The 15,150-nt window shown below is 44.3% G+C and overlaps 1 protein-coding gene across 1 annotated transcript; it reads left to right on the top strand.

Annotated features, from left to right (window-relative positions):
* The first annotated feature begins 4,391 nt into the window (after nucleotides 1-4,391).
* Nucleotides 4,392-12,488, top strand: LOC124028935 (receptor for retinol uptake stra6-like). The gene is made up of 4 exons (XM_046340830.1): nucleotides 4,392-4,766; nucleotides 5,254-5,320; nucleotides 11,069-11,154; nucleotides 11,672-12,488. Exons 1-4 carry the CDS (start codon nucleotides 4,669-4,671, stop codon nucleotides 11,847-11,849), a joined length of 429 nt encoding a protein of 142 aa, XP_046196786.1. The 5' UTR covers nucleotides 4,392-4,668; the 3' UTR covers nucleotides 11,850-12,488.
* The last annotated feature ends 2,662 nt before the right edge of the window (nucleotides 12,489-15,150 follow it).

Raw genomic sequence — 15,150 nt, 5'->3', positions numbered from 1 at the left:
GTAGATGTCTGACCCGGTTCATTAAAACAGCAGAGACAGTGGTAGATGTCTGACCCGGTCCGATTCATTAAAACAGCAGAGACAGTGGTAGATGTCCTAGCTGCTTATTTCTGTTGCCTGCTAGCAGCAGATCATTAAATACACACCTAGTAAACCATGGACTAAGGAGGGCTCAGGAGGCTCTTTACAGCCTCTATATTCTGGATGTAATAAATAATGACAGTTAATATGGCAGAAACCTCAGAAACAACGCTAACAGGATGGATGCCATCATTTTCAGTGCAAAAACAAGTGTTTCAGAACCTCTCTCTCACGTATAAACTGTTAAACATTCTCTCTCTCCCCTTGCCCTGAGGCCAAGCCCCACAGCACAAAGCAAGCCCCTGTTAGAATAAGAGACTTTCAAGCAGTGATTTTTCATCATATTAAAAGCTAAGCTCTTTGAGTAACAGGCAGTGTGAAGCGAGCAGGTTAAACCACGTTGAGAGATCTGGGCAGCTGGAACATGTTGATTTTCACAACTGTCTCACTGAGAGATCTGGGCAGCTGGAACATGTTGATTTTCACAACTGTCTCACTGAGAGATCTGGGCAGCTGGAACATGTTGATTTTCACAACTGTCTCACTGAGAGATCTGGGCAGCTGGAACATGTTGATTTTCACAACTGTCTCACTGAGAGATCTGGGCAGCTGGAACATGTTGATTTTCACAACTGTCTCACTGAGAGATCTGGGCAGCTGGAACATGTTGATTTTCACAACTGTCTCACTGAGAGATCTGGGCAGCTGGAACATGTTGATTTTCACAACTGTTTCACTGAGAGATCTGGGCAACTGGAACATGTTGATTTTCACAACTGTTTCACTGAGCTGTTGTTCAATGTTGCCTGTCTGACAGAGCAACACAGGTACAGCCTTAGGTTGCCAGATTAATTTATATCAACTGTATATTTATATTAACTTTATATTTATATCAAACTTATATTTATATTCACTTTATATTTATATTCACTTTATATTTATATTCACTTTATATTTATATTCACTTTATATTTATATTAACTTTATATTTATATTAACTTTATATTTATGTTAACTTTATATTAACTTTATATTAACTTTATATTTATATCAAACATATTTATATTAACTTTCTATAAAGTGAACCATCATTCATCATTATGACAGGAATTACAGGACATTAGCTCTTCTAGCATCACACATGGCCTGTCTTCCTGCTGCAGGAGAACCAACCTCCACTACAACAACACCTGTCCTCCTGCTGCAGGAGAACCAACCTCCACTAAAACAACACCTGTCCTCCTGCTGCAGGAGAACCAACCTCCACTAAAACAACACCTGTCCTCCTGCTGCAGGAGAACCAACCTCCACTACAACAACACCTGTCCTCCTGCTGCAGGAGAACCAACCTCCACTACAACAACACCTGTCTTCCTGCTGTAGGAGAACCAACCTCCACTAAAACAACACCTGTCCTCCTGCTGCAGGAGAACCAACCTCCACTAAAACAACACCTGTCCTCCTGCTGCAGGAGAACCAACCTCCACTAAAACAACACCTGTCCTCCTGCTGCAGGAGAACCAACCTCCACTAAAACAACACCTGTCCTCCTGCTGCAGGAGAACCAACCTCCACTACAACAACACCTGTCCTCCTGCTGCAGGAGAACCAACCTCCACTACAACAACACCTGTCTTCCTGCTGCAGGAGAACCAACCTCCACTACAACAACATCACACATGGCCTGTCTTCCTGCTGCAGGAGAACCAACCTCCACTAAAACAACACCTGTCCTCCTGCTGCAGGAGAACCAACCTCCACTACAACAACACCTGTCCTCCTGCTGCAGGAGAACCAACCTCCACTAAAACAACACATTACATTACATTACATTTAAGTCATTTAGCAGACGCTCTTATCCAGAGCGACTTACAAATTGGTGCATTCACCTTATGACATCCAGTGGGACAGTCACTTAACAATAGTGCATCTAAAACTTAGGGGGGGTGGGGTGAGAGGGATTACTTAACCTATCCTAGGTATTCCTTAAAGAGGTGGGGTTTCAGGTGTCTCCGGAAGGTGGTGATTGACTCCGCTGTCCTGGCGTCGTGAGGGAGTTTGTTCCACCATTGGGGGGCCAGGGCAGCGAACAGTTTTGACTGGGCTGAGCGGGAGCTGTACTTCCTCAGTGGTAGGGAGGCGAGCAGGCCAGAGGTGGATGAACGCAGTGCCCTTGTTTGGGTGTAGGGCCTGATCAGAGCCTGGAGGTACTGAGGTGCCGTTCCCCTCACAGCTCCGTAGGCAAGCACCATGGTCTTGTAGCGGATGCGAGCTTCAACTGGAAGCCAGTGGAGAGAACGGAGGAGCGGGGTGACGTGAGAGAACTTGGGAAGGTTGAACACCAGACGGGCTGCGGCGTTCTGGATGAGTTGAAGGGGTTTAATGGCACAGGCAGGGAGCCCAGCCAACAGCGAGTTGCAGTAATCCAGACGGGAGATGACAAGTGCCTGGATTAGGACCTGCGCCGCTTCCTGTGTGAGGCAGGGTCGTACTCTGCGGATGTTGTAGAGCATGAACCTACAGGAACGGGCCACCGCCTTGATGTTAGTTGAGAACGACAGGGTGTTGTCCAGGATCACACCAAGGTTCTTGGCGCTCTGGGAGGAGGACACAGTGGAGTTGTCAACCGTGATGGCGAGATCATGGAACGGGCAGTCCTTCCCCGGGAGGAAGAGCAGCTCCGTCTTGCCGAGGTTCAGCTTGAGGTGGTGATCCGTCATCCACACTGATATGTCTGCCAGACATGCAGAGATGCGATCGCCACCTGGTCATCAGAAGGGGGAAAGGAGAAGATTAATTGTGTGTCGTCTGCATAGCAATGATAAGAGAGACCATGTGAGGTTATGACAGAGCCAAGTGACTTGGTGTATAGCGAGAATAGGAGAGGGCCAAGAACAGAGCCCTGGGGGACACCAGTGGTGAGAGCGCGTGGTGAGGAGACAGATTCTCGCCACGCCACCTGGTAGGAGCGACCTGTCAGGTAGGACGCAATCCAAGCGTGGGCCGCGCCGGAGATGCCCAACTCGGAGAGGGTGGAGAGGAGGATCTGATGGTTCACAGTATCGAAGGCAGCCGATAGATCTAGAAGGATGAGAGCAGAGGAGAGAGAGTTAGCTTTAGCAGTGCGGAGCGCCTCCGTGATACAGAGGAGAGCAGTCTCAGTTGAATGACTAGTCTTGAAACCTGTCCTCCTGCTGCAGGAGAACCAACCTCCACTAAAACAACACCTGTCTTCCTGCTGCAGGAGAACCAACCTCCACTACAACAACACCACACATGGTCTTCCTGCTGCAGGAGAACCAACCTCCACTACAACAACACCTGTCTTCCTGCTGCAGGAGAACCAACCTCCACTACAACAACACCACACATGGCCTGTCTTCCTGCTGCAGGAGAACCAACCTCCACTACAACAACACCACACATGGCCTGTCTTCCTGCTGCAGGAGAACCAACCTCCACTACAACAACACCTGTCTTCCTGCTGCAGGAGAACCAACCTCCACTACAACAACACCTGTCTTCCTGCTGCAGGAGAACCAACCTCCACTACAACAACACCACACATGGCCTGTCTTCCTGCTGCAGGAGAACCAACCTCTACTACAACAACACCCGTCTTCCTGCTGCAGGAGAACCAACCTCCACTACAACAACACCACACATGGTCTTCCTGCTGCAGGAGAACCAACCTCCACTACAACAACACCACACATGGTCTTCCTGCTGCAGGAGAACCAACCTCCACTACAACAACACCACACATGGTCTTCCTGCTGCAGGAGAACCAACCTCCACTACAACAACATCACACATGGCCTGTCTTCCTGCTGCAGGAGAACCAACCTCCACTACAACAACACCACACATGGCCTGTCTTCCTGCTGCAGGAGAACCAACCTCCACTACAACAACACCACACATGGTCTTCCTGCTGCAGGAGAACCAACTTCCACTACAACAACATCACACATGGCCTGTCTTCCTGCTGCAGGAGAACCAACCTCCACTACAACAACACCAACACAGACGGAAACATTATTATTGGCTCGCTACTTCAATCACGAAACTGAGGTCACTAGAGGTCAAAAGAGCTTCATCCCTCTCGCCATCCTTCTCTTACCCCTTGACACTGGTCTCCCTCCCTCCCTCCCTCCCTCCCTCCCTCCCTCCCTCCCTCCCTCCCTCCCTCCCTCCCTGTCTTTGTGTGCTGAGGTAATCTGGGGGTGTTATGTGGTTAGTGTGTGTGTGGAATGTATTGGGGTAAGGGTGCATTGTTAGACTCTGTTAGAGTGTGTGCTAAACTCCTACAGCAGGGACAACACGACTGGACACCTGACCAGAGGTCTCTCTCTCTCTGTACCTCAGACGCTGCACAACCTGAACTCAAAGCTACCCAACACACAGTGGAGTAAGCTACAACTCTCAATACAATTACAAATTATCAATATTTATTGATCGGGAAGTGCTGCGCTGCGTTGGGACATAGCTGCGTTGGAGAGACGGTTGATGATCGAGGTTGGCTAGGTGGATTTCCTCTGGTTTTCACCCGTCAACGTGGACTACAGCAACAGAGACAAGATCAAGATGAACCAGACCAAGGTGGTAGAAGAGGAACTGTATAACTACTATGACTACTCAGACTGGTACTCCAACAATATGGAACCTACCAGACCTCCAAAAGAGTAAGTATGAGGGTCAGTAAATAGTATACTATTTAGTCAACACTTTTTAATAAATCCATAGCGATTTACAGTAATACATATATTTTCGTATAGGTGGCCACAGCACAGCGGGAATCACATTTTGTTCAACCCTGATGTTGCAAGCATCATGCTCTACCAACTGAGCCACACAGGATCAGTGCAATGAATTATGGGGGGGACTGTGTCATAATGTTATGATGATTTTATTTAATCTAAGATCAAGGGTTTCTCAATCACTGACCTGCATGGGCCAAAGTATAGCTGGTTTTCAATTCTTCCAGTTTTTCCATCCATGACTAAATGATCTATTACAAATGGCATATTTTCAGTTGTTAGGTGAAACTCTTGTCAGATTCGCTACCGAGAGCACAGTCAGGCTGAACAGGTTATCTAGGGAGTTTGTTTTTGCTCTGTGTAAATGGTTTCTGACGGTCATCGCTCAGCTTGTGTTACATGACTGTTTCAGAGTTATTCTCCCGTGTGACCCCACAGCGGATGACCAGCTTTTTCACATATGCATTGCTTCAGTATCTGTAAGTATCGGACCTTCTGTCTATTTTTCAATATTTACACCCGGTGAAAACGTTTTACTTGAACCTCGAACAGGAAGTCATGTTGAGACCAAGGTCTCTTTTACTAATGAGCCATGTAATTATAGAGACACACATCCAGTACACACTTACCAACAACAGTAGGGGTCACAGGTCAAATGAATATCAAATATGAATGTTTGGAATGAATGGAAACAGTGAATGTTTATATAGACCATGTTCTAAAGGGGATGTTCAGTAAGTACAGGTGACTGTAGACCATGCCCTAAAGGGGATGTTCAGTCAGTACAGATCACTGTAGGCCATGTTCTAAAGGGGATGTTCAGTCAGTACAGGTGACTGTAGACCATGCCCTAAGGGGATGTTCAGTCAGTACAGATGACTGTAGACCATGCCCTAAAGGGGATGTTCAGTCAGTACAGATGACTATAGACCATGCCCTAAAGGGGATGTTCAGTCAGTACAGATGACTGTAGACCATGTTCTAAAGGGGATGTTCAGTCAGTACAGATGACTATAGACCATGCCCTAAAGGGGATGTTCAGTCAGTACAGATGACTGTAGACCATGCCCTAAAGGGGATGTTCAGTCAGTACAGATGACTATAGACCATGCCCTAAAGGGGATGTTCAGTCAGTACATTGGTGCTACTCTCTATGACCTCAGAAAGCCATCTCCCTCAACATCATCAGTGATATATGTCATCGTTAGGCCTTGTCCAATTTGTGGTAGAGGGCTCGCTCCACTTTTCTGAGGAGAACAACGGCATGAATTATAATTGAACTGACACACCGTAGGACTCTGCCAAATAGAGCACACTCAGAGCACTATGTAGGGACAACCTGGACTCAGGGGTACACGTAACATAGTAAATGTAAACCCGTGACACTCTGATGAGTATGATATGTTATGTTTGGTATGGTATGTATTCATGTGTGGCTGTCCAGCATCCATTTTGTATGATATGTTATGTTTGGTATGGTATGTATTCATGTGTGGCTGTCCAGCATCCATTTTGTATGATATGTTATGTTTGGTATGGTATGTATTCATGTGTGGCTGTCCAGCATCCATTTTGTATGATATGTTATGTTTGGTATGGTATGTATTCATGTGTGGCTGTCCAGCATCCATTTTGTATGATATGTTATGTTTGGTATGGTATGTATTCATGTGTGGCTGTCCAGCATCCATTTTGTATGATATGTTATGTTTGGTATGGTATGTATTCATGTGTGGCTGTCCAGCATCCATTTTGTATGATATGTTATGTTTGGTATGGTATGTATTCATGTGTGGCTGTCCAGCATCCATTTTGTATGATATGTTATGTTTGGTATGGTATGTATTCATGTGTGGCTGTCCAGCATCCATTTTGTATGATATGTTATGTTTGGTATGGTATGTATTCATGTGTGGCTGTCCAGCATCCATTTTGTATGATATGTTATGTTTGGTATGGTATGTATTCATGTGTGGCTGTCCAGCATCCATTTTGTATGATATGTTATGTTTGGTATGGTATGTATTCATGTGTGGCTGTCCAGCATCCATTTTGTATGATATGTTATGTTTGGTATGGTATGTATTCATGTGTGGCTGTCCAGCATCCATTTTGTATGATATGTTATGTTTGGTATGGTATGTATTCATGTGTGGCTGTCCAGCATCCATTTTGTATGATATGTTATGTTTGGTATGGTATGTATTCATGTGTGGCTGTCCAGCATCCATTTCGTATGATATGTTATGTTTGGTATGGTATGTATTCATGTGTGGCTGTCCAGCATCCATTTTGTATGATATGTTATGTTTGGTATGGTATGTATTCATGTGTGGCTGTCCAGCATCCATTTTGTATGATATGTTATGTTTGGTATGGTATGTATTCATGTGTGGCTGTCCAGCATCCATTTTGTATGATATGTTATGTTTGGTATGGGATGTATTCATGTGTGGCTGTCCAGCATCCATTTTGTATGATATGTTATGTTTGGTATGGTATGTATTCATGTGTGGCTGTCCAGCATCCATTTTGTATGATATGTTATGTTTGGTATGGTATGTATTCATGTGTGGCTGTCCAGCATCCATTTTGTATGATATGTTATGTTTGGTATGGTATGTATTCATGTGTGGCTGTCCAGCATCCATTTTGTATGATATGTTATGTTTGGTATGGTATGTATTCATGTGTGGCTGTCCAGCATCCATTTTGTATGATATGTTATGTTTGGTATGGTATGTATTCATGTGTGGCTGTCCAGCATCCATTTTGTATGATATGTTATGTTTGGTATGGTATGTATTCATGTGTGGCTGTCCAGCATCCATTTTGTATGATATGTTATGTTTGGTATGGTATGTATTCATGTGTGGCTGTCCAGCATCCATTTTGTATGATATGTTATGTTTGGTATGGTATGTATTCATGTGTGGCTGTCCAGCATCCATTTTGTATGATATGTTATGTTTGGTATGGTATGTATTCATGTGTGGCTGTCCAGCATCCATTTTGTATGATATGTTATGTTTGGTATGGTATGTATTCATGTGTGGCTGTCCAGCATCCATTTTGTATGATATGTTATGTTTGGTATGGTATGTATTCATGTGTGGCTGTCCAGCATCCATTTTGTATGATATGTTATGTTTGGTATGGTATGTATTCATGTGTGGCTGTCCAGCATCCATTTTGTATGATATGTTATGTTTGGTATGGTATGTATTCATGTGTGGCTGTCCAGCATCCATTTTGTATGATATGTTATGTTTGGTATGGTATGTATTCATGTGTCGCTGTCCAGCATCCATTTTGTATGATATGTTATGTTTGGTATGGTATGTATTCATGTGTGGCTATCCAGCATCCATTTTGTATGATATGTTATGTTTGGTATGGTATGTATTCATGTGTGGCTGTCCAGCATCCATTTTGTATGATATGTTATGTTTGGTATGGTATGTATTCATGTGTGGCTGTCCAGCATCCATTTTGTATGATATGTTATGTTTGGTATGGTATGTATTCATGTGTGGCTGTCCAGCATCCATTTTGTATGATATGTTCCTGAATTACAATTCAAATGATATCTTACAAATTCCAATTTGTTTTGTTATGGCTAACGCTAGCTCGGTGGATAATTGGTGGAAGGGAAGGGTTAGCTAACATGCTATATAGTCGTTATAAGTAGCTAAAAAAGTAGTTGGTAGTTCCAATGTTGCTAATTAGAGAAAATGCTAAAGTTGTCTGTGAGGAAATTCAAACACGCAATATTTTGGTTGCTAGATATTCATGTTCAAATCAAATCAAATCAAATGTTATTGGTCACATACACATGGTTAGCAGATGTTATTGGTTATCAGATGTTAATGGTCACATACACATGGTTAGCAGATGTTATTGGTCACATACACATGGTTAGCAGATGTTATTGGTCACATACACATGGTTAGCAGATGTTATTGGTCACATACACATGGTTAGCAGATGTTATTGGTCACATACACATGGTTAGGAGATGTTATTGGTCACATACACATGGTTAGCAGATGTTATTGGTCACATACACATGGTTAGCAGATGTTATTGGTTATCAGATGTTATTGGTCACATACTCATGGTTAGCAGATGTTATTGGTCACATACACATGGTTAGCAGATGTTATTGGTCACATACACATGGTTAGCAGATGTTATTGGTCACATACTCATGGTTAGCAGATGTTATTGGTCACATACACATGGTTAGCAGATGTTATTGGTCACATACACATGGTTAGCAGATGTTATTGGTTATCAGATGTTATTGGTCACATACACATGGTTAGCAGATGTTATTGGTTATCAGATGTTATTGGTCACATACTCATGGTTATCAGATGTTATTGGTCACATACACATGGTTAGCAGATGTTATTGCTTATCAGATGTTATTGGTCACATACTCATGGTTAGCAGATGTTATTGGTCACATACACATGGTTAGCAGATGTTATTGGTTATCAGATGTTATTGGTCACATACTCATGGTTAGCAGATGTTATTGGTCACATACACATGGTTAGCAGATGTTATTGGTTATCAGATGTTATTGGTCACATACACATGGTTAGCAGATGTTATTGGTTATCAGATGTTATTGGTCACATACACATGGTTAGCAGATGTTATTGGTTATCAGATGTTATTGGTCACATACTCATGGTTAGCAGATGTTATTGGTCACATACACATGGTTATCAGATGTTATTGGTCACATACACATGGTTATCAGATGTTATTGGTCACATACACATGGTTATCAGATGTTATTGGTCACATACACATGGTTATCAGATGTTATTGGTCACATGGTTAGCAGATGTTAATGTGAGTGTAGCGAAACTACCTAATACACACAAATCTAAAGGGGTGAATGAGAATATGTACATATAAGTAAATGGATGAGTGATGGCCGAGCGGCACAGGCAAGGTGCAGTAGATGGTATAAAATACAGTATATACTGTACATGTGATGTGAGTAATGTAAGATATGTAAACATTATTTAAAGTGACTAGTGATCCATTTATTAAGGTGGCTAGTGATTGGGTCTCAGTGTAGGCAGCAGCCTCTCTGAGTTAGTGATTGGGTCTCAGTGTAGGCAGCAGCCTCTCTGAGTTAGTGATTGGGTCTCAGTGTAGGCAGCAGCCTCTCAGAGTTAGTGATTGGGTCTCAGTGTAGGCAGCAGCCTCTCTGAGTTAGTGATTGGGTCTCAGTGTAGGCAGCAGCCTCTCTGAGTTAGTGATTGGGTCTCAGTGTAGGCAGCAGCCTCTCTGAGTTAGTGATGGCTGTTTAACAGTTTAATGGCCTTGAGTTAGAAGCTGTTTTTCAGTCTCTCGGTCCCAGCTTTGATGCATCTGTACTGACCTCGCTTTCTGGATGGTAGCGGGGTGAACAGGCAGTGGCTCGGGTGGTTGTTGTCCTTGATGATCTTTTTGGCTTTCCTGTGACATCGGGTGCCGTAGATGTCATGGAGGGCAGGTAGTTTGCCCCCGGTTATGCGTTGTGCAGACCGCACCACCCTCTGGAGAGCCTTGTGGTTGAGTGCGGTGCAGTTGCCGTAACAGGCTGTGATACAGCCCGACAGGATGCTCTCGATTGTGCATCTGTAAAGGTTTGTCAGGGTTTTGGGTGACAGGCCGAATTTCTTCAGCCTCCTGAGGTTGAAGAGGCGCCGTTGCGCCTTCTTCACCACACTGTCTGTGTGGGTGGACCATTTCAGTTTGTCTGTGATGTGTACGCCCATCTTATACACCCAAACGCCCCAACCGTACCAAACGTAACATATCATACTCTTTTGAGTGTCCCAGGTTATTTAAGGTTTCCTATGTTACGTCTAGTCTATGAGACCAGGCTGGAAGGGTGGGTCAGCGTCTCCACTTACCAGGGGCTCATCAAAAATAATGAGACAATGGGGAGGTAGCATTCAGAAGGTCCTTTCCTAGGAGTACCCCCCCCCCCATATTACTTCAGGCCCTCTGGCTTGACAACATGGTACATTAGATGATTATCTTAGATGTACTGTAGTTTAGGAGAGGAATTGGAGTTCCTATTTTATCACTTTATGGAATATCTTGTCTCCTAGCTCGATGTGGTGCTGATTCTAGCAGTCCTGTAGTTGTACTGTAGTTTAGGAGAGGAATTAGAGTTCCTATTGTATCACTTTATGGAATATCTTGTCTCCTAGCTCGTTGTGGTGCTGATTCTAGCAGTCCTGAAGAGGAGAAAGAGTCTATGTGAGGGTTTTGCCAGTGGATCAACTGGCATCTCAAGGTAAAGTGCAGGTTCATTTACCAAACACAGCAACATGAAGCAACCAGGAACTCTTGTCAATATGTGACAACCCACTGGGAAAATACTGGTTCAAAATCAGCGTTGTTTCCATGTAATTTCAACACCAAAATGAAACGTGATGACATTGAATCAATGTGGGAAACTAATTGGATTTGAGAAAAAAAAGAAAGGAAATGTGAGGGAATTTCCTGTTTTTTTTCCACCCAAAATTGAACCTAAAAATCCAATGACATGGTGACATTTAGTTGTTGATTTCATGTTGAATTCATGTTAGTTGACAACTCAACCAAATGTAAATCAAAACTGGACTTTGAACTGACGTCTGTGCCCAGTGGGAAACCACACAAAACATCACTGTTACAAAAACAACTCAGGCTGCCTCATCGTAACAACATACTACGAGACCATTTATAACAATAAAATATGTTACCATTCATTTGCGGTTGTTTGCTTGGTCTTATCTCTGGTCTCTTCCCGCTGTGTTGCCCCCCACCAGTCCAGTGAACTTCCTGGACCAGACGCAGCACAAAGCCCTCGCAGTGGCTGTGTTTGGGCTGGTCTTCAGCAAGCTGTCTGTATTGGTCCTGGCTCCAGATCCCCTGCCCTTCTTCAAAGACACCCCTCAGGAAATCAAAGGTGTGCAGCTGTGTCCCTGTCCCATTAAAACCTCTTGAATGTAAAGTTCTCATATTTGGTGACCCTATTTTAAAAAATGATTTTTATTCAATTCAGTCTGGTGTGAAAACGGTAGTCCCTATCTGCAAAGTCTGCCGTCAGCTGAGTATCTTGGCTCTTGATCGGTGCCTTCAAATCTTCGGTGTGACTTACTACCATATATGGGCATACGAATTTATAAGGGCAGGCAGAGCCGATGACCTCATTTTCAAGATGGCTGCTACCTACAAGTTCGGTTAGCGTTGTGAAGCATAAAGAAAATAATCAGGGAATACGTCGATAGACACCGAAAGCCGGGACTCCACAGATCATGAGGAGGTCTTATTTGTCTGTCCGTGACCTACCGTTATCGATCACCAGCCTACTGCCATGTTATCTGGTGATGTAGGACTTAATGGCAACATCCAATTTCCACCGAGGGACTATATCTGTGCACATCAAAAATATGATGTTGCCTGGTTACGCGCTGTAGGCATCCATTACACGGGGGATTGGCTACTATGGCACCTTGACAGTATCGTAGCCAATGAGATAAGCTTTCCAGAGATATGCAGTTTACCTGAGTGGCACAAAGCATTGCCTAGAACATTTTAAGATCCAACGTGCAAAAACAGAGTAATAAAAAACTTTCTGACACTTTGGAGAGGTTGAAAGGGCACTTACATGTCCCCTGGATACCACATAACACCACCACAATGTTGGAGTGAGGTTGAAAGGGCACTTAAATGTCCCCTGGATACCCCATAACACCACCACAATGTTGGAGTGAGGTTGAAAGGGCACTTAAATGTCCCCTGGATACCCCATAACACCACCACAATGTTGGAGTGAGGTTGAAAGGGCACTTAAATGTACCCTGGATACCCCATAACACCACCACAATGTTGGAGTGAGGTTGAAAGGGCACTTAAATGTCCCCTGGATACCCCATAACACCACCACAATGTTGGAGTGAGGTTGAAAGGGCACTTAAATGTCCCTGGATACCCCATAACACCACCACAATGTTGGAGTGAGGTTGAAAGGGCACTTAAATGTACCCTGGATACCCCATAACACCACCACAATGTTGGAGTGAGGTTGAAAGGGCACTTAAATGTCCCCTGGATACCCCATAACACCACCACAATGTTGGAGTGAGGTTGAAAGGGCACTTAAATGTCCCTGGATACCCCATAACACCACCACAATGTTGGAGTGAGGTTGAAAGGGCACTTAAATGTCCCTGGATACCCCATAACACCACCACAATGTTGGAGTGAGGTTGAAAGGGCACTTAAATGTCCCCTGGATACCCCATAACACCACCACAATGTTGGAGTGAGGTTGAAAGGGCACTTAAATGTCCCCTGGATACCCCATAACACCACCACAATGTTGGAGTGAGGTTGAAAGGGCACTTAAATGTCCCCTGGATACCCCATAACACCACCACAATGTTGGAGTGAGGTTGAAAGGGCACTTAAATGTCCCCTGGATACCCCATAACACCACCACAATGTTGGAGTGAGGTTGAAAGGGCACTTAAATGTACCCTGGATGCCCCATAACACCACCACAATGTTGGAGTGAGGTTGAAAGGGCACTTAAATGTCCCTGGATACCCCATAACACCACCACAATGTTGGAGTGAGGTTGAAAGGGCACTTAAATGTCCCCTGGATACCCCATAACACCACCACAATGTTGGAGTGAGGTTGAAAGGGCACTTAAATGTCCCCTGGATACCCCATAACACCACCACAATGTTGGAGTGAGGTTGAAAGGGCACTTAAATGTCCCCTGGATACCCCATAACACCACCACAATGTTGGAGTGAGGTTGAAAGGGCACTTAAATGTCCCCTGGATACCCCATAACACCACCACAATGTTGGAGTGAGGTTGAAAGGGCACTTAAATGTCCCCTGGATACCCCATAACACCACCACAATGTTGGAGTGAGGTTGAAAGGGCACTTAAATGTCCCCTGGATACCCCATAACACCACCACAATGTTGGAGTGAGGTTGAAAGGGCACTTAAATGTCCCTGGATACCCCATAACACCACCACAATGTTGGAGTGAGGTTGAAAGGGCACTTAAATGTCCCCTGGATACCCCATAACACCACCACAATGTTGGAGTGAGGTTGAAAGGGCACTTAAATGTCCCCTGGATACCCCATAACACCACCACAATGTTGGAGTGAGGTTGAAAGGGCACTTAAATGTCCCTGGATACCCCATAACACCACCACAATGTTGGAGTGAGGTTGAAAGGGCACTTAAATGTACCCTGGATACCCCATAACACCACCACAATGTTGGAGTGAGGTTGAAAGGGCACTTAAATGTCCCCTGGATACCCCATAACACCACCACAATGTTGGAGTGAGGTTGAAAGGGCACTTAAATGTCCCCTGGATACCCCATAACACCACCACAATGTTGGAGTGAGGTTGAAAGGGCACTTAAATGTCCCCTGGATACCCCATAACACCACCACAATGTTGGAGTGAGGTTGAAAGGGCACTTAAATGTCCCCTGGATACCCCATAACACCACCACAATGTTGGAGTGAGGTTGAAAGGGCACTTAAATGTCCCCTGGATACCCCATAACACCACCACAATGGAAGAAACTGTGTTTTTATTCTGAACACATATCATTTAAGGATTGCAAATATGTAATAGCACCGGAATGATCTAATTTACAGACATACGTCACTTCCACACAAACAGTAGGCATCCTTCGCACATACATACACACAAACAGTAGATATCCTACGCACATACATACACACAAACAGTAGGTATCCTACGCACATACATACACACAAACAGTACGTATCCTACACACATACACACACACAGACAGTAGGTATCCTACGCACATACATACACACAAACAGTACGTATCCTACACACATACACACACACAGACAGTAGGTATCCTACACACATACATACACACAAACAGTAGGTATCCTACGCACATACATACACACAAACAGTAGGTATCCTACACACATACATACACACAGTAGGTATCCTACGCACATACTTCCACACAAACAGTAGGTGAGTTTTATCCTTCTCCGTAGTTCTCACCACTGTGTAGCACTACCCAGCCGACAGTTCCATTCCCCCCAGATTAGGGAGACCTTGAGAAGTACTCCCTGTCCTCATAGGTTTATCCATAGTTCTCACCACTGTGTATCACTACTCCCTGTCCTCATAAGTTTATCCATAGTTCTCACCACTGTGTATCACTACTCCCTGTCCTCATAAGTTTATCCATAGTTCTCACCACTATGTATC

Source organism: Oncorhynchus gorbuscha, unplaced genomic scaffold, assembly GCF_021184085.1.
Source record: "Oncorhynchus gorbuscha isolate QuinsamMale2020 ecotype Even-year unplaced genomic scaffold, OgorEven_v1.0 Un_scaffold_5064, whole genome shotgun sequence".
Lineage (NCBI taxonomy): Eukaryota > Metazoa > Chordata > Actinopteri > Salmoniformes > Salmonidae > Oncorhynchus > Oncorhynchus gorbuscha.
Note: the sequence above shows the minus strand (reverse complement) of the source record. Positions and strands in the feature narration are given on the sequence as shown.